The following is a 20,906-nucleotide window of genomic DNA, read 5'->3' on the forward strand; positions in this document are numbered from 1 at the left end:
CTACTTCCCTGACTTGCAGGCATTTATTCTCCAGAAACCTCTTTATCTTTCTCTATCAATATCTTGGCTTAAAAATCTTGCACTCAGCATTTTATGGGAAGTTTCTCTACTTTTAAAAAGAGAAAACAGTGTTTAACATGATCACCAAAAGAGAGGAACGTTCACCTAATGGAACTGTCCTTACAAATATGCCATTGTGTGCCTTCTTAAAGTCCTAGCTGTGAACAATGCTGGGTAGTGATACAGATGCTATATCTCTTTTTTGCTCATTTAGACTCACCGGTGGGATTGGTTTGCTTGTTCACTGTATAAGGTCCTTGAGAAATTTAGGAGAAAGAATCTGGGTATTCAAATGATTTCCTTTCTCTTCTCAATTTGTTTATGGCATCCTAAGATATTTCTGTAATCCTCAGCTCCAAATAGTGGTCTCTGACTCCCTTAAGCATGGATAAAGGCTTACAGAATGGGGATATACCTTAACAGTATAAATACTTGGATTTAAAAAGATTAGAGATGATAGTTGCTTGTCTTCAACCTGAGAACCATGGAGATACTACTTAAATGACTTCTAACCAGGTTAAAAAACCTGGGGAGGTGTGAGCAGACGGCAGTGGTTTGGGAAGCAAGTCTACATCCTGCGAGAAGAGAGACTCTCACAAGCTTCAACTTAACCTCTGTTTCAGGGGTTGATGATAGTTCCAGAAAGTTGTGGTGGTATATGCCATGGGGGAAACTCAGGCCCTGGAATCCTACATTTATCATTCTGGATTAAGATGCTTGATATATAACACATTCAGCAGATACTTCAGTCTGTCAGTGCCCTCAAATATTTAGAATGTTGGGTGGAGCAGTCCTGGGTTAGGAATTCCTTTTTTAAACATCCAAACTAAGACTACTGTTGATATCTAGTTCCAGTCAGGTCAATATTCATCTCTTAGGAAATTTTCAAGGGCCTTAAACAATATTTTTGTTTCTTTATAGTCAGTGATCTTCTCAATTATTAATAACATTGAAAGATAGATACTTGAACCATAAACCAACCAGACTCACAACAGTCTTCCTAATCATGAGTAATATTTCCACTGGATTTTTCAATTGAGAGTAAAGCAAATAAGGTCTCCTAAGATCACCCCCAGCCCACACCACGCACACAACCAAATTCTCGGTTATCATACCTACAAGTGAATCTAATAATTTGAACCCATGGCACAAAAGTCAGTTGTATGAAATTATAATCAGAAGTCCCAGCAGTAGCTTAATCTAAGAAATCTGAAACAAAAAGAGCCTAGAAGACAAATAACAAATCACATGCAAATACCAGATGTTTATAGATGGATAGTCCTTACAAAGTTAAGATCACATATTTGCCACATATTAACACAGGGAATCTCCCCAGAATTGAATGCATGTTCGAGCCACTGACATCAAAGATTTCCCTCAAATAGTTATTAGGCAGTATAAATGAAGGCTAATCAATCATTTATAAATGCTGTTTTTAGCAACCAACCCCTCTGGAGCTGCCTGTACGGGGGACACTAACAGCCGCAGTTGGGCTGTGGTGGAGGAGGGGTTTCCTTGAGTCTTGTGTTCTGCTTTGCGGCAGTGATGGCTGGATCTGTCTCCAGGCTCTCAGACATCTTGTCACAGATGATATCCACAAGGCGCTCAAATGTCTGCTTGACGTTAATGTTATCCTTGGCACTTGTTTCAAAAAATTCAAATCCTGGAAGAAACACACAGAAACACAGTTTGATCATTTCCTATGTGTGCTGAAATTAAATGGGACATGCATGGGAGGCGGGCAGTGACTGGTGGATGTGGTTTAGGTGAGAGATAGGTGTGAGGTGTCATGTGAACATATTGCTATCCGTGAACCAGGAACAACAGGACAAAGTGGAATTAGTGATAGTTGCATGTTATTCTTCTCTAGACAAAAAAAAATACCTTGGCAAGAGCTGGTAATAGTAACATGAAGACTCCTCAGTGTTGAGTCCATGTCATCTCTTCCCCCAACCCCTAGATCACCATGTAGCTGCTTCTAATCTTTTCTAAGACTGGGGTTATTTGGCTTTTTTTCTTTCCTCATTTCGGATTCTACCAAAGTTATTTTCATTTTTTTATTAACTTGAGGCTTAGACGTCTTCATGTTCGTATTCTGCTGTGAAAGGGACTCCTAAACTCCAACACAGTGCAGCCCTAACTTTTTCCATGTCTGTCCTAGTGAAGCACCTGAGGGTAAGCTTTTGGTAAATTTCCAGTATTTCACTGGACACAAGGTGGCACTAAAGAATCACTGGATTTACCTTAAGTGTGCTTCAACCTCCTTTAGGAAATTTGAGTGGTGTTAACCTAACAGCACTCCAGGGCTTTGTATACCACTGCATCTAGCTACTGATGCTGATTTTCCAGAGCTTCTGTTATCTGTCAGCAGCAGTGTTTTTATCAACAGCTGGGAAAGGACACGATAAATTCAAATGAGCTGCCAGAAGTGCGAGATGGCACGAAAATGCAGTGAGAGTTTGACGCTTCTTCTGATGCATCACTGCCTGGGCAGAAGCAGCCTCAGTCCTCGGCTCTGTACGCAATCTTATCGCTCCATTGTTTGCAGTCACATTCCACTGGCTGAGCTTGCCAGTCAGTTGCCATGACAACCTCCCCACTAGGGTCAGCCAGAGATTGCTCTGGTCCATTCAGGGGATGTTGATTTAGGATGTATTGGGCTGAACACAGAAATGCTTTCCTAATCCATTCTGAATTTTACACCCTATAAATCCTTCTGGTTACATCTGGCCCTATCTCAGAGGAGCCACATGGATTCAGAATGATTAAATAATGTGATTTCATCCCAGCTCCTGAGGCCAAATGAGAAAAGGCAGATTAATATTTTGCATCTGTGTCAAAACTGCTCTTATAAACTAGAAATAATAATTTTCTTAAGCACTATTGAAGATACACAACAACAAGCAATTTTTGTGAAAATTTCTGATTTGGTTAAGATCGATGACTATGTCTGAACTTGAATTTCTCTAGTTACTGTGTAGTCTATTGTTAAAATGTGAGTGAGTAACCACAGGATTTGAGCTGAAGGAACAGCATGAGTTAAAACAGGTTTTATAAAATAGCAGTGAATATTTCAAGCCTTCTTTGGCTTTTATTTCCAGATAGTGTTTATGTAGCTCTCTTAAATTCTGCATTTCTTTACAGAAAATGCTATCTGGCTTAACAAGAATTCTCTTCTCTAACATTTGCAGTCTATTGGGCTAGCTCATTCACCTTTCAACAATGTGATCCAGATTTTGGAAAAAAGCGATTGCTTAGGTCCTCAACTTGCCTAGATGTCAAAACTATTTGCATCTTTGTGGGGATTCTCTCAGTTTTAACAGGAGGATAATTTGTACCAAAGTACAGAATTTCTTTTCTCCAAAGGTTTTAATTTTCTCTTACCTCTTCCGTGACATGTCTTTTATTTATTAGCACGACTGGGAGAAGGCACTGAAATTGAAGGGTATCATAAAAGATGTTGCCATTGTGAAAACAAACAGTCATCCACGCAAACCTTTGCCAACTGTGATTCTTTCAATCTGGGCTTTGAGACACACACCGCTGCTGGTGTGCAGCTTGAGGTGAGTAACGTGATCCTCGATCCCAGCAGCCAGAGTGCTCTCAGTGTCGTGACTGTTGGCTGGAGCCCCACGAACAGACCGCCACATTATAACAGTCCTCCATTTAGCCAGCATGGCTGGAGAAGGAGGTACTGTCCTATGGTGAGAGGGATGATTTGGCCACAGGAGCAATATTTACTGGCTTTATGATCACGAGAAAGTCATGTTTTTATTCTTATGATCCTTATTTATGATATTTGTCTCTCATTAAGCTCAAATGAGAAAATATATGTAAAAGTGCCAAGAAAACCAGAAAATGCTATAATTATATAATAATTACGTAATTAAAGAATACTCTCATTAAAACAACAGTAAGAGTAACAAACTAACATTTGGATAGTTACTGTAGAACAGGTAGTATTTAAAGCACTTTATACGTTTTATCTATGAGGTAGGTGCCAGTATTTTCTCCAAATCATCAGTAAGGAAATGGCCCAACTTTGCTCAGACACTTACTTGACCAGCCAGTCATGGCACAGCTGACATTTAAACTAAACATGCACATTCGCCAGCGCCTTCAGATACTCTGCAGATGCTATCACTTGGTTCCAGTAGAATTGGAAGTTCTATGCTGAGATAACAGACTTTCATCAGTTTAGAGAGTTAGATTTAACACTCCTAGTGAACCAAGTGAAACATCTTTTCTTAATGATCCCAAAGATACTCTGGTATTTTATGCTGCCTAAGGTCCATCAGGGCAGCCATCAGGACCAGCTGTATGTCTACAGAGAAATATGTGAAAGGTTCTGGAAATTAGGCCCCCTCTCACTGACCACATGAGCTGTTTGTCATAAAATGAGATATTCAGGATAAAAATAAACATCATTAATTCAACATATAGTTATTTGGATTCAGGGCAAAGCAGTTTTGTTGTTTAGTTGCTAGGTCATGTGTGACTCTTGCGCCTCCATGGATGTAACCTGCCAGGATCCTCTGTCTATCGGAGTTTTTTGGCAAGAATATTGGAGTGGGCTGCCATTTCCTTCTCCAGGGGATCTTCCTGATGCAGGGATTGAGCCCACATTTCTTGTATCTTCTGCATTGGCAGGCAGATTCTTTACCACTGTGCCACCTGGGAACAAAGCAAGTTTACTGTGCAATAAATAATTTTCCCTCCAGGGGAATCAGTATCTTCATCCAGGCAACTTTGTGTTAGACTACACCCCACACCTATGTATGTCCATGGTGTTGAAACCTCGTGGACTAAATCCTTAACATTTCAGCCTTTATTTTTCCATTGAATCCTTGTTAGATTTTCTGGCCATTACCTCTCAATGTATCATACTAACTTCAACTATGGTGGTTCTCGGTAAGGAATCTGCCTGCAATGCAGGACACTCGGGTTTGATCCCTGGGTCAGGAAGATCCCCTGGAGAAGGGAATGGCTACTCACTCCAGTAATCTTGCCTGTAGAATTCCAGGGACAGAGGAGCCTAGCAGCTACAGTCCATGGAGTTGCAAAGAGTCAGACACGACTGAGCAACTAACACTTCCACTTTTCAACTTCAGCAATAGCAACATGCCCTTGTTCTTAGAAGAGCATTGGAGAGCCAGCACTTCAGCCAGTGATCCTTAGGAAATAGTCTTTTTCATAAAACTTTGGAGATCATTTCCAGTTTATTAAGTAGGACAGTGGTTCAGCAGATCAAATAAGTAGCCCAAGGTCACACTGCAAGCTGATTGTGAAGGGTGACAGAGATCTCCCAATAAATAGGTTACTGGTTAAACCTACAGCTTTGGACATCTGTCCCTCAGACTACATCATTCAGTATTAATAATTGCAGCACATATGTTTTCATCAGCAAATCAGTGAACACTTTCAGTTAACCACAGATACTAGTCATCCATTCTGATTCCTCTCTGACACAGACAGCACTGTTCTCAAGTTGGATGAGCCTTGCACTGTGGTTCAGTATATATATTTTTAATTTTATTAGAGTGTAGTTGATTTACATTGTGTTAGTTTCAGGTGCATAGCAAAGTGATTCAATTATATATACACAAATATTTATTCTTTTTCAAATTCTTTTCCCGTATAGGTTAGTACAGGATATTGAGCTGTATAAAATCAGCAGATAACCTTACAGCAATTTCCTTGTGTGTCATTTGTTGCTTTTTCCATGTTGCTTGTATATTTTCTCTTTGTATTTAATTTTTGTCAGTTTGATTAATATGTGTCTCACTGTGTTCCTCCTTGTGTTTGTCTTGTATGGGACTCTTTGTACTTCCTGGACTTGAGTGACTTTCCTTTTCCTTGTTTCCTTTCCCTTATTAGGGAAGTTTTCAGCCATAATCTTTTTGAATATTTTCTCAGGCCCTTTCTCTCTCTGCTTCTTCTGGGATCTCTATAATGCAAATGTTGGGTGCATTTAATGTTGTCCCCGGGCAAGGAAGCAGAGAGAGGTGATACAAACCAGCTTTTACTCTACTGTCCAAAAGATGTTATCCTGATTTCATACCACTAGAGGTCTACCTACAATAGAATCACCTGAGGTACTTAAAAACTTTTAAACTTCAGCTCAGACATACTAAATTGGAGTTGTAAGGAGAAGGACCTTAAACACGCATTTTAAAAGGCTTCTTAGGTGGTTTCTTATGCACATGAAAGGTTAAGATTCACTAGCCCCTCTGCACCTATGTTCATTACAGCATCATTTACAGTAGCCAAAAGGTGGTAGCTAACCCAGGTATTTATCAGCTGATGAATGAGTAAACAAAATGTATATATATACTCTGGACTAATGTATAAGTCTTAAATTCTGACACATGCTACAACATGTATGAATCTTGAAATTATGCTATGTATAATAAACTAGTCACAAAAAAATACAAAGTACAGATTCAGAGGGCCTGAAAGTGAAGGACCAGGGGCTGGAGGAGGGAAAAACAGATGTCACATAACAGGTATAGAGTTTCACTTTTGCAAAATGAACTAAACTCTGGCAATTTGTGGCACAAGAAAGTGGATACATGCTAAACTGTACACTTTAACATAAAGCTCACCATGTTTTACCAAAATTAAAAAAAGTCTTAGCAATAAGTGTCTAAGAATCTAAGAATACAAGAAGAATCATATTCTTAATAGCTCAGGAAACTAGAAAAAGAAAGAACGAACAAATCCCAAAGTTAGCAGAAGGAAAGACTTGACAAAGAGCAGAGTGGAAATAAATCAAATAGAAACAAAAAAGTAAGAGCTGATTCTTGGAAAAGATAAGCAAAAATGACAAACCTATAGCTAGACTCTCCAAGAAAAAAAGAGAGGACTCAAGCCAGAAATGAAAGAGAAGACATTAGCAGAGAAACACAAAGGATCATAAGAGACTGCCATGAACAATTATAGGCCAACAAATTGGACAACCTAGAGGAAATGAATAAATTCCTAGAAACATACAATCTCCCAGGACTCAATCATGAAAAAACAGTCTGAACAGAACAAATACTAGTAAGGAAATTGAATAAGTCATCAAAAACCTCTCAACAAACAAAAGCTCAGGATCAGATGGCTTCACTGGTGAATTCTATCAAATGCTTAAAGAAGAATTAATACTAACATTTCTAATGCTTCATTTTATGAGGTCAGTATTACCCAGATACCAAAATGAGACAAGGATACAACAAGAAAATTATAGGCCAGTATCTCTAAAGAACATAGATGTAAAACATCCTCAACAAAATATTAGCAAACCAAATTCAATACATTGAAAGAATTATATACCATGATCAAGTGGGATATATTCCAGGGATGCAAGGATGATTCAGCGTCTGCTATCAGTCAACAGGATATACATATGAACAAAATGAAGGATAAAAATCATCATCATCTTAATAAGTACAGAAAAAGCATTTAACATAATTCAACATCCATTTATGATAAAACTCACAAAGTGGATATAGAAGGACTGTACTTCAACATAATAAAGGCCATATATGCCCACCCCACAGCTAACATCATACTCAGCGGTAAAAAGCTGAAAGTTTTCCCTCAAGATCAGGAACAAGACAGAAATACCATCTCTTGCCACTTTGATTCAGCATGGTAGCGGAAGTTTTAGTCAGAGAAATCAGGAAGGAAAAGGAAATAAAAGACATCCAAATTGGGAAAGGAAGGAGTAAAACTGTAACTACTTGCAGATGACACACTAAATACGGAAAACCTTAAAGACTCTATCACAAAACTGGAGAATAAACAAATGCAGTAAAGTTGTAGGATACAAAATCAGTATATAAAAATATGTTTTGTTTTCTATTCATTAATAACATTATCAGAAAAAAAAAATAAAATCCCAGTTACAATTACGTTAAAAAAGAATAAAATACCTAGGAATAAATTCAACCAAGATGGTGAAAGATAAGTATACTTATCTGCAAAACACCAACTGTAAGACACCAATGGGAAAAAGCTGAAGATACACATAAATGGAAAGATCTTCATAGATTGAAAGAATATTGTTACAATGTCCATACTACCCAAAGGAATCTACAGATCTGGTGAAAATCCTTATCAAAATTCCAATGGCACTTTTCACAGAAATAGAAAAAGCAATCCTAAATTTTATATAAAATTACAAAACATTCCTCGAAATAGTCAAAACAGTCTTAAGCAAGAACAAAGCTAAAGGCAACATACTACCTGATTTCAAACTAGTAATATATTACAAAGCTATAGTAATCAAAGGGGGCTTTCCTGACAGCTTAGTGGTAAAGAATCTGCCTGCAATGCAGGAGACCCGGGTTCAGTTCCTAGGTTGGGAAGATCACCTGGAGAAGGAAATGGCAACCCATTCAAGTATTCTTGCCTGAAAAATTCCATGGGCAGAGGAGCTACAGCCCTTTAGGGTCACAAAGAGATAGACATGACTGAGCAACTAAGCATGTATAGTAATCAAAACACTATTTTGTGAGATAAAAATAGATACACAGATCAGTGGAAAAGAAAGTTCAGGAATAAAGCCATGTATATGTGGTTGACTAATTTACAACAAAGAAGCCAAAAATATATAATGAGGAAAAGAAAGTCTGTTTAATAAGTGGTACTGAAAAAACTGGACAATCACATGGAAGACACAACAATTAACTCAAATGGGATAAAAGATTTGAATGTAAGACCTAAAAATATAAAACCCCTAGAAGAAAATATGAGCTGTAAACTCCTTGATATTAATCTTTGTGGTGATATTTTACATATGACTCTAAAAGCAGAGGCAGCAAAAGCAAAAATAAACAAGTGGGACTGCATCAAACTAAAAAGCTTCTAGGAAACCAACAAGATGAAAAGGCAACCTATACATTATTGATAGCAAAAAAAAAAAAGCTCAGCATCACTAAATATCAGGGAAGTGAAAATCAAAACCACAATGAGACATCACCTCACACCTGTCAGGATGGTTGTTATCAAAAACACAAGAAATAATACATGTTGGTGAGAATGTGGAAAAAAGGGAATGCTAGTACACTGTTGATGGGAGTAAGTTGCTGTAGCCACTGTGGAAAACAGAATGGAGCTCCTCAAACAATTGAAAATAGAAGTTCTGTATGATCCAGCAATTCCACTTTAGGTTATTTACCTGAAGAAAACAAACAATAACTGGAAAATACATGTGCACCCTCATGTTTATCACAGCATTATTTATAATAGCTAAGACATGGAAGATTGCCAGGAGAAATATCAATAACCTCAGATATGAAGATGACACCACCCTTATGGCAGAAAGAGAAGAAGAACTAAAGAGCCTCTTGATGAAAGTGAAAGAGGACAGTGAAAAAGTTGGCTGAAAGCTCAACATTCAGAAACCTAAGATCATGGCATCTGGTCTCATCACTTCATGGCAAATAGATGGGGAAACAGTGGCAGACTTTATTTTTGGGGGCTCCAAAATCACTGCAGATGGTGATTGCAGCCATGAAATTAAAAGATGCTTACTCCTTGGAAGAAAAGTTATGACCAACCTAGACACCATATTAAAAAGCAAAGACATTACTTTGCTGACAAAGGTCTGTCTAGTCAAAGCTATGGTTTTTCCAGTAGTCATGTATGGATGTGAGAGTTGGACTATAAAGAAAGCTGAGTGCTGAAGAATTGATGCTTTTAAACTGTGGTGTTGAAGAAGACTCTTGAGAGTCCCTTGGACTGCAAGGAGATCCAAGCAGTCCATCCTAAAGGAAATTAGTCCTGAATATTCATTGGAAGGACTGATGTTGAAGCTGAAACTCCAGTACTTTGGCCACGTGATGCAAAGAACTGACTCATTGGAAAAGACCCTGATGCTGGGAAAGATTGAGGGCGGGAGGAGATGGGGAAGACAGAGGATGAGATGGTTGGATGGCATTACTGGCTTGATGGACATGAGTTTGGGTAAACTCCAGGAGCTGGTGATGGACAGGGAGGCCTGGCGTGCTGCAGTCCATGGGGTCGCGAAGAGTTGGACACGACTGAGCAACTGAACTGAAGACATGGAAATAGCCTAAGAGTACACAGACTGGGTGAATTTTTAAAATGTGTATGTGTGTATATGTATATGCAAACACATAGAATATTATTCAGTTCTATAAAAATGAAATCTTGCAATTTGTAACAACATGGATAGACTTTGAAGGCATTATGCTAAGTGAGATAAGTCAAACAGGGAAAGACAAATACTGTAGGATCTAATTTATATGTAGAATAAGAAAAGGTTAAGCTCAAAGATACAGAGAACAGATTAGTGGTTGCCAGAGGCAGAATTGGGGAATAGTCAAAATGGGGGTCACAGAGTACGAATTTGTTATAAATTTTTTTATAATTTATATATATATATAATGTCACTATCTTTATACACTGTTGATGAGAGTATAAAATGATGCAGCCTCTTTGGAAAACATTCTGGCAGTTTCTCAAATGGTTCAACATACTTACTGTATAACCTACAATTCCACTACTAGGTACATTAGCACGAGAAGTGAAAACATGTCCACAGAAATTTTGCACAGAAGTATTTAGAATAGCAATAGTTATAATAAAAAAGTGGAAACAGCCTGAGTGTCCATCAACTGATGAGTGGATAAATAAAATTTGGAAAATGCATATAATGGAATACCTTTCAGCCATAAAATGTACTGATACAGGCTAAAATGTAGATAAACCTTGAAAACATGATGCTAAGTGAAATAAGTCAGACAAAAGCACTACATATTATATGATTCCATTTATATGAAATGTCCAAAAGAGGCAAAACTATAGAGTCAGGAGAAATAGGGAATGAATACTAATTAGCATGGCGTTTCTTCCTGGGGTGATGAAAATTGATTGTGTTAAAGGTTGCACAGCTCTGTGAATATACCAAGAACTGCTGAACTGAACACTGTTTAAATGGGTGAAATGCACTGTATGTGCATTACATTATAAGCTGTATGATATATTTATCACTGTTTTATCCATTTGGTACAGATGATCTTATTTACAAAACAGAGACACAAACATAGAGACCAAATGAATAGACACCAATGGGGGAAGAGGGTGGGATGAGCTGGGAGCTTGAGATTGACATATGTACACTATTGACACTATGTATAAAATAGATACTAATAAGAATCTACTGTATAGCTCAGGGAGCTCTAACTTAATGCTCCAAATGAAAGTGAAAATTGTGAAAGTGTTAGTCGCTCAGTCTGACTCTTTGCAACCATATGGACTGTAGCCCACCAGGCTCCTCTGTCCATGGGATTCTCCAGGCAAGAATACTGGAGTGGGTAGCCATTCCCTTCTCCAAGGGATCTTCCCGACCCAGGATCAAACCCAGGTCTCCTGCACTATAGGCAGTTTCTTTTACTGTCTGAGCCACTAGGGAAGTGGTGACCTAAATGGGGAGGAAATCCAAAAAAGAGAGTATATATGTATACATATGGCGAAGAATCACTGTTTTAAATGAATGAGAATGTTTTCCATGAGAGATTGCTCCAGAAGGAATCTCCAGGCCCTGCTGGGTAAACCGTCCCACTCATAGAGGAGGATTCTATCAGAAAATATCACCTCATACTCAACACAAACCTTTCAAACAGGTATTTGTCATTGTTTTTGCCCTAGCCTCAGTGGAGATGACAGAGCTTATGGTAGAGGACGTCTGAATACATTCTGGTGAACATGAGGTACATGAAGCACGCTCAGCTTGGCTGCTGGCACTGCTCTGCCTGGCTCCCTTAAGGTCACGTGAGTGCCAGGTTCCAGGGAAGGTCTGGTACTGATAACCCACACAAGGCAGATTTAGGCTGAAGGCCCACAGCTCATCAAAGTAGTGGGTTCCAGGCAGGCTCCCCGTTGGCACCTAGAGTACTGAAATGTCCCAGCACCTCCAAGAGACTTGTTCCCCTTGTAATTATTAGTGGTAATAATCACAATTCAAATGTTCAAATATTGAGAACTTAACTACCATCTTCTCAGCCTTCAGTATTTAAAATACTCTTATAGGCAATGACTTATTCCCATGCATCAACGGCTATGCCATGTTGTGAAATACCATTTGTTTCCATAAGATATTCTGGGGAATTGTTTTCTTTTTTCACCTCTAGGAAAATCCTCAACACCATTTGGGGCACTATGACTATTTCCAACTTCAGTTTGAGAGAAAAAAAAAATTGCAACTGTTCTTTCATTCCATAAAAATCATAGGGTGGTAAATCCTTTTCATCTCTCTTTGTTAAAAATCTGTGATCTGTCCTTATGTTTCTATTTCCAAACTCCTAAATGAGAAGACTTTCTGCTTCCAGATTCTGGTTGCAGTTTCAGTGTCTTCCCCTTCCTGTGGAATTGAATGAGCCAGAGCAGCAGGGGAAGGTCATTCTGTCGCCAGGTGGGTGATGTTTGGGCCAGAACTTGAGCCTGCTGAGCAGCAGGCCAAGCTACGATATCAGCTCATTCCCTGCTGGGCCCCAGCCTGGAGACAGACTTTAGAGGAACTGATAAAGATTTTGACCCACTTACCTGAAGAAGGCGCCACAGAAAGCAGACCAAAGCTGGAGAATTTCAAAGGTTTGTTTTGCGAAAATAAAAGGTCAAGTATGCTAGTCTTTGACTCCTTGCCCTTAGCCAGGCCTAACTGGATGTTAGCTTTTCTCCTGTTTTATTAGTATGCTGAAACTATGCAAGGATCATTCTGTGCCTTTGACAAATCCTGCTCAATGCAGAGGTTCCCTCCTGGTCCTTCTCTCTCCAGACATAAGCTTAACACACTTCATATGTGGGAGAGGCTCAGCACAACAGCAGAGAGGGAAAGAAGTATCTGAGTTTGCTGATGTAGCAGCTTCCCATGCTGTGGTTCATCATTCTCGGCCAAAACACCCCCAGCACCCTGCACTCAGCCCAGCTTGCTGGAAGAGACCCCATCTGCTGAAGAGACTCAACATAAGCCCTTTGCAGTTTTGCCCATGTGAGTTATCTCCTTGAGTCACTGTCCCTCATCCTTTCCCCCTTTCCAATCCAACCTACTCTTCAAGACAGAGACTTCTGTATGTGGTATCTGGTGTGTAGACTTTTAACATTTTATTTTGAGCTGACCTTCAAAAATCTAGATTTCTGGATCACCAAGATGATGACATAGGTCATTCCTGACTTCATTCCTTCACAAGGAGAGCAACTGACAACTAGCCATATGACAAACCACCACCTAGGCAATCCTAGGACATGTGGGAGGCTGAAGCACCCCGCACCCCAGAGAGCCAGCACAGGCTGCATTAGCAGGGTAAGAAGAGCTCTCCACGCCGACTGTGCGGCTCCCCTCCAGGCTGGTGCAGCACCACACCCACAGCCTGCTCTTCCTCCAGGGGGAACAGAGAGCCTGGGGTAAATGTACAGCTTCCCCCATATGTGGACTGCTTCTCAGGGGCCTCCATTCCAGACTCATCCCACAAGGGACGGTGAGGACGTCTGTGAGGCTTGACCTCCGGGAATCTGATGGTGATGGAGAAGCAGGGGGAGGCTCGCAGCAACAAGCACTTGGATTTTGACAGACTCAGTTCCTACCTGAAGCACCCAAGTAGCAGTCCCAGCCAGTGGCTTTGCTCATCTGTGGAGCCAAGATGGTGGTGCAGTCTGACCGAGGAATGGTTCTGCCTGATGCAGGTCTTCAAAGAGCCTTCTTACCCTGTAACCTGGCCTTCCCCCACCCAGGCACAAGAGCTGGGTCACAGCCTGGCTCACTCCTGATTGTAGCTCCCAGTACTGCCAAGTCAAAAAGGCTTGCCAGAATACCCAGAAGCTGTATAGCCCAACAACACCTGAGTAGAGAGTAAGCAGCAGAATTGATTTCCCCAGAGCAAAGCCAGTCACGGTCCTGTATAGCTTGGGAAATTGGGATGTGGGTTGGCTTGAGATAAGACCAGACTTGGATCCAATTCTCTTTTTTTATCAGGGGAGGGAAACTAATTCACAGCCCCATCCATTGCTGAATATTGCCTTCAGCCCACCTGACCAGGGTACCTAACCAGAGCATAGGGAAGCTGTGTAGCCTATCTAAAAGTCCTGCTTACAGTGGCACTTAAACAGAGCACATAGCCCGTAGACAGGCTTTTCCTGTCTTCAGAGAGTAAAATCAAGTGGCCCCATTAGGCCAGGGAATTCAGTGTACAGTCTGGACAGACTCAGGTTTCTAAACAATAAGCTGTACCACCCCTGGGGTATGTCCTGCTGCCCTACCGTGCCAGGGAAGTTAATTCATAGCACCATCCACTGCTGAGCATAGTACCCAAGACAACTGTGTAATAAGCATGGTCAGAGAACCCAGGGAAATACAGAGTGCATGCTACAGTCCTGCTTGGGCAGGGAAGCAAGCCAGCAGTCCAGTCTGACTATCCTCAGCCTGCGGTACACACCCACCCCCCAACCTCGGAGCGTGGGCAGAGGCTTCACACCAACGGTGCTGCCAACAGACATCCAGAAACCCAAACTGAGCTGACTGGTGAACTCTTCTGCCAAAGTGAACCTATAAATTTTGCATGAGGAAACTGTTCACTCAAATGTGCAGATAGTGACATAAAGAATTAAGAATCATGAAAAATCAGGTACATACAATACCACCAAAGGAAATTTGGTAAGCCCCAAATAACTGACACTAAAGAAATGTAAATCTATGAACTGTCAGACAAATTAGAACAGTCGTCTTAAAGAAGTTTGGTGAACTACAGGAACAAACAACTAAACAAAATTCAGAAAACAATGCATGAACGAAATGTGAAGTTCAACAAAAATTATAAACCTCAAAAAACATATCCTAGAGAAGATCAATATCATGAACTAAAGAATTCAATAAAGACTCAAAAGCAGACTTAATCACACAAAAGGAAGAGTCAATAGTGTAGAATTCAGAACATTTACAATTATCCAGACAGAGGAGCGAAAGGGAAAAAGAATGAAAAAGAGCAAAGGAAGTCTGTGGGACTTAACAGGATACAAAAGAAACAATATCCACATTATGGAAAGAGAAAGGAGGAGAAAATATATTTAAAGCAATAATGACAGAAAACTTCCCAAATCTGGGGAGAGAAATGGACATCCAGATTCATGAATCCTATAGTACCCTTAGTAGATAAGCCCCAAAAGGGCTATATCAGACACATTTTAATTAAATTGTCAAATGTCACAGATAAAGAATTCTGAAAGCAGAAAGGGAAAAGGAGGAAGTGACAAAGGAATACCCGTAAAACCATTGGTGGATTCTCAACAGAAACTTGTCAGTCCAGGAGTCAATTAGATGATATATTCAAAATACAACAAGAAAAAAAAACTGTCCACCAAGAATTCCACACTCACAAAATGTTTATGGCATATAATATTATAGTCATACTCATGATACAGTACTGGAAATATTGTTACTCTTTTAAAATCCTACTTAGCTTCTCCAGTTATGAGAGAGAGTGGCATACTGTGTGGTTATGTTATACTTTAAAGCAAAGTTATAAACAGGAAGAAAACAAAGACATTATTAATCTTATATTAAATATCATCCTATGCCTATGTTGGTTTTCCCTAGTGGCTCAGACAGTAAAGAATCTGCCTGCAATGCAGGAGACCCGGGTTTGATCCCTGGGTTGGGCAGATCCCTTGGAGAAGGAAATGACAACCCACTCCATATTCATGCCTAGAGAATCCCATGGACAGAGGAGCCTGGTGGGCTACAGTCCATGGGGTCACAAAGAGTCAGACGAGCAACTAACACACACACATGTGCTTATGTGATGATAGACTAGTATTTATATATATTTTATGCATTTATGACATAACTGACTTAAAAAGATATTTTTTTCAATATTTCTAGGCTATGTGGTTTGTCCATGAGTTTTTTCACATTACTGAAATTCTCCAAAAAATTTTTCAACATATTTATTTAAAAAATTCACATATAAATGGACTGATGCAGTTTATGTTATTCATGGGTCAACTGTATACTTTCTTTTCAAGTGTACATGGAATATGTTATAGGATCAATCATATGATGGGCCACAAAACAAATCTTAGAAAATTCAAGATTAAAATCATACTAAGTATGTCCTTGGACCACAATGGTATAGGAAACTAGAAATCAACAAGAGGAAAGATGGAAAATTCATGCAGGGATGGAAATTAAATACTACTTCAACAATAAATGAATCAAAGAAGAAAATTAAAGGGGAAATAAAACATCTTGAGACAAATTTAAAGGGAAACACTGCTTACCAAAACTTATGGGATGCAGCAAAAATAGTTCTAAGAAGGAAGTTCATAGAAATAAATACTTACTTACATGAAAGGAACATTAAGAAAAAAAACCCCATAACTCTATACCTTAAAAAACTAGAAAATGAAGAACAAATCAGTTAAAGTTAGCAGAAGGAAAGAAGTAACAGATTAGAGAAGAAATGAAATAGAGAACAGGAAAACAACAGAAAAAATTAATTTTAATGAGACAACAGATAATCCAGCAAAAAGTATATTTGGTTAGTTAGTTTACAATAAAGGAGCCAAGAATATATGGTGAGCAAAGAACAGTCCTTTCAATAAATCACACTGGAAGCCACATGCAAAAGAATAAAACCGGAAACTTATTTTACACTTTACATAAAAATTAACTCACAATGGATTAAAGACCTGAAACCATAAAACTTCTAGAAGAAAACAGGCAGTAAGCTCCTTGACATTGGTCTTGGTGATGATTTTTTGGATCTAACTCCAAAAGCTCAGGCAATGAAAGCAAAATGAAACAAATGAGACTACATCAAACAAAAGCTTCTGTACAACAAAGGAAACCATTAACAAAATGAAAAGGCAAACAGTTTTACTTCTGAATATACAGTTTTCCAAAGAAGACATACAGATGGCCAACATGTGCATGAAACAAAGCCCAGCATTACTAACCAGGGAAATGCAAATCAAAACCATAATGAGACATTGTCTCACACCTGTTAGAATGGCTATTGTTAAAAAAAAAAATCATGAAATAACAAGTGATAGCAAAAATGTAGCGCAAAGGGAACCCTTGCACATTATCAGTAGGAATGCAGATTTTGCAGCCACTATAAAAAAGTTTGAAGGTTCCTCAAAAAATTAAAAATAGAACTGCCACATGATCCAACAACTCCACTTCTGGGTATTTATAAGAAGAAAATGAAAAAAAAAAAAGGAAACACTAATTTTAAAACATTAATGAATCTCTCTGTTAATAGTATCATTATTATTTACAACAACCAAGATATGGAAACATAAATACACAACATTGGATGAATGTACAAAGATGTGGTACATATTTATACAATGGAGTACTATTCAACCATAATAAAGAATGAAACCTTGCCATTTGCAACAACATGGATGGACTTGGAAGGCATTATGCTAAGTGAAGTAAGTCAAAAAAGATAAATAGCATATGATCTCACATGTAGAATTTCAAACAAAAAAATAGCAAACAACCACCCCTCCTCTGCAAAAAACCCCCAAAATAAAACTTGGCTCATAGATATACAGAACAGATTGGTGGTGATCAGAGGTGGGGGCTTGGAGGGGGCAGGCAAAATGGATGAAAGGGGTCAAAGGGTACTAACGTCCAGTTACAGAATAAATCATGGAGATGTAATGTATAGCATGGTGGTTGTTCAGTTGCCCAGTCATGTCTGGTTCTCCACAACCCCATGAACTGTTGCTCTGTAGTTAATAATATTCTATTGTATATTTGAAAGTTGCTAAGAAATAAATCTTTTAAGTTCTCATCACAAGAAAAAATTGTCATTATATGTGGTGATGGATATTAGACATATTGTGGTGAACATTTTTCAATAGGCAAATACTGACTCATTATATTATATACTTGGCGTAACATTATATGTCAGTTTACTTCAATAAAAAATTTTAAACCATACTGTTGACTGGGTCCCATCAGAGAGATCCCAATTTAATTGGCCTGATGTGCGGCTTGCACACTGGTGTTTTTGAGAAGTGGTGTTTTCTCTAGATCCAATCTTCCCTCTAGTTTTTTCTCCTCTCCTTGCCTTGGTCCTGCCTGATTTGAATTTTCTGAGAAAGAAGTGAGACCCCTTCAATGTTTCAAAGCCTGCCTGCAACTTGAGCTAATTCATCTGTTATTCCTAGTCTCAGAGCAGGCTAATGTGGCTCTCTCAGTGCAACAAAGAAGACAGCATGCTCTATAATACCTTAGTCTTCCATTATTTAGAAGGGAACTACCTTAAGTAGTCCTTCTTACAGATTCCCTAAAATGATCCTCTAAAAATACTAAGAAGTTGATGTGTGGCTTAGTGGTAATTGTCTCAGTGTAATTTTTAAGACCCATACAATGAGTCATCAAGAATTTCCAGAGGTTTCTTATAAAGTACACAACGAGTAGTTAAGGAGATTTCAGTTTATTGGTTGGAGGACATTCCATAAAGCTGGAAAAGAGATATTATGTATCAATACTTGGGTAAGATTGTATTTGAAAGAATTTCTCCTTTAACAACAATCTAGTCATTTTCTGGCATCTTTCACTGTATCGCTGGAAGACTATGGGGTTCATGAACAGTGTTTAAATAGGATTACCAGTTAAATAGACCCAGATTTCCTCCTGGATTGTAAAATAGAAAAATAAATTCAGCTAAGACCTTATCTGTATCTCCATATTGTTCCAAGAATACGACTCAGGTGGAGCTTAGCAGTCAGGAAGGTGTGATGCTGCTATTATAATTCTCTTCAATGGAAAATGCATAAAGAGAATCTGGCTGCTTAGGGTCAGACTGCATGGGTTCAAAGTTCAGTGAAGTTACTGCCTTGTTCTCTCTTACCTGGGCTGGCAATGAAAGCCAAGAGTGCATGCGTATGTGCTAAGTTGCTTCAATCATGTCCAACTCTTTGTGACCCCATGGACTATACAGCTCTCCAAGGTCCTCTCTCCATGGGATTTTCCAAGCAAGAATACTGGAATGGGTTTCTGTGCCCTTCTCCAGGGGATCTTCCCGACCCAGGGATTGAACCTGAATCTCCTATGTCCTCTGCAATGGCAGGTGGCGTCTTTACCACTAGCTCCACCTAGGAAGTCCAAAAGACTCTAAACAGGAACCAACTGGAGAATCCTAAGATCAGAGTTCCTAAATTAGGTAATGCTGAAGTCATTCAGTCTCAGCAGAAATCAGCAGCATGGGCATTAAAATCTCAGGAGGTAGACTTTCTTTGTTTGGTTACAGTGATGTTCCATCCACCTTAGTTTTTTTTTTTAAATTGGAGGCTAATTACTTTACAATATTATAGTGGTTTTTGCCATACATTGACAAATGAATCAGTCATGGGTGTACATGACTGTACATGTGTACAGTCCCCCATCAAAAACATGTGTACATGTGTCCCCCATCAAAAACCCTCCTCCCCCCTCCCTTCCCCATCTCCTCCCTCCCCATTCCCTCCCTCAGGGTTGTCCCCGTGCTCTGGCTTTGAGTGCCCTGTTTTATGCATTGAACTTGCACTGGTGATCTGTTTCACATATGGTAATATACATGTTTCACTGCTATTCTCCCAAATCATCCCACCCTCGCCTTCTCCCACAGAGTCCAAAAGTCTGTTCTTTATATCCTTGTCTCTTTTGCTGTCTCTCATATAGGGTCATCATTACCATCTTTCTAAATTCCATATATATGTGTTAATATACTATATTGGTGTCTTTCTTTCTGACTTACTTTATTCTGTATAATAGACTCTAGTTTCATCCACCTCATTAGAACTGATTCAAATGCATTCTTTTTAATAGCTGACTAATATTCCATTGTGTATGTGTACCACAGCTTTCTTATCTATTCGTCTGCCAGTGGACATCTAGGTTGCTTCCTTCCATGTCCTAGCTATTGTAAACAGTGCTGTGATGAACATCGGGGCACATGTGTCTCTTTCAATTCTAGTTTCCTTGGTGTGTGTGCCCAGCAGTGGGATTGTTGGGTCACATGGCAGTTCTATTTCCAGTTTTTTAAGGAATCTCCACACTGCTCTCCATAATAGCTATACTAGTTTGCATTCCCACCAACAGTGTAAGAGGATTCCCTTTTCTCCACACCCTCTCCAGCATTTATTGTTTGTATTTTTTGATAGCAGCCATTCTGACGGCATGAGATGGTACCTCATTGTGGTTTTGATTTGCATTTCTCTGATGAGTGATGTTGAGCATCTTTTCATGTGTTTGTTAATCATTTGTATGTCTTCTTTGGAGAAATGTCTGTTTAGTTCTTTGGCCAATTTTTTTATTGGGTTGTTTATTTTTCTGGTATTGAGCTGCATGAACTGCTTGTATATTTTTGAGATTAATTATTTGTCAGTGGCTTTGTTTGCTATTATTTTCTCCCATTCTGAAGGCTGTTTTTTCACTTTGCTTATAGTTTCCTTCATTGTGCAAAAGCTTTTAAATTTAATTAGGCCTCATTTGTTTATTTTTGCTTTTATTTCCATTACTCTGGGAGGTGGGTCATAGAGGATCCTGCTGTGGTTTATGTCGGAGAGTGTTTTGCCTATGTTTTCCTCTAGGAGTTTTATAGTTTCTAGTCTTACATTTAGATCTTTAATCCATTTTGAGTTTATTCTTGTGTATGGTGTTAGAAAAGTGTTCTAGTTTCTTTCTTTTGCAAGGTGGTTGACCAGGTTTCCCAGCACCTCTTGTTAAAGAGATTGTCTTTTCTCCATTGTATATTCTTGCCTCCTTTGTCAAAGATAAGGTGTCTATAGGTGCGTGTATTTATCTCTGGGCTTTCTATTTTGTTCCATTGATCTATATTTCTGTC

The 20,906-nt window shown here is 39.1% G+C and overlaps 1 protein-coding gene across 2 annotated transcripts in view; it reads right to left on the reverse strand.

The window, feature by feature from the left end:
- Positions 1-1,309: 1,309 nt before the first annotated feature.
- RAB3C (RAB3C, member RAS oncogene family) overlaps positions 1,310-20,906 on the reverse strand; it is a 277,405-nt gene continuing 257,808 nt past the window's right edge. For both annotated transcript variants that reach the window (XM_043489090.1, XM_043489089.1), the window contains exon 5: positions 1,310-1,723. In XM_043489090.1, the coding sequence (XP_043345025.1) occupies positions 1,536-1,723 (188 nt within the window). In that variant the 3' untranslated portion in view covers positions 1,310-1,535. The remainder of the gene's footprint in view (positions 1,724-20,906) is intronic.

Source organism: Cervus canadensis, chromosome 16 (assembly GCF_019320065.1).
Source record: "Cervus canadensis isolate Bull #8, Minnesota chromosome 16, ASM1932006v1, whole genome shotgun sequence".
Lineage (NCBI taxonomy): Eukaryota > Metazoa > Chordata > Mammalia > Artiodactyla > Cervidae > Cervus > Cervus canadensis.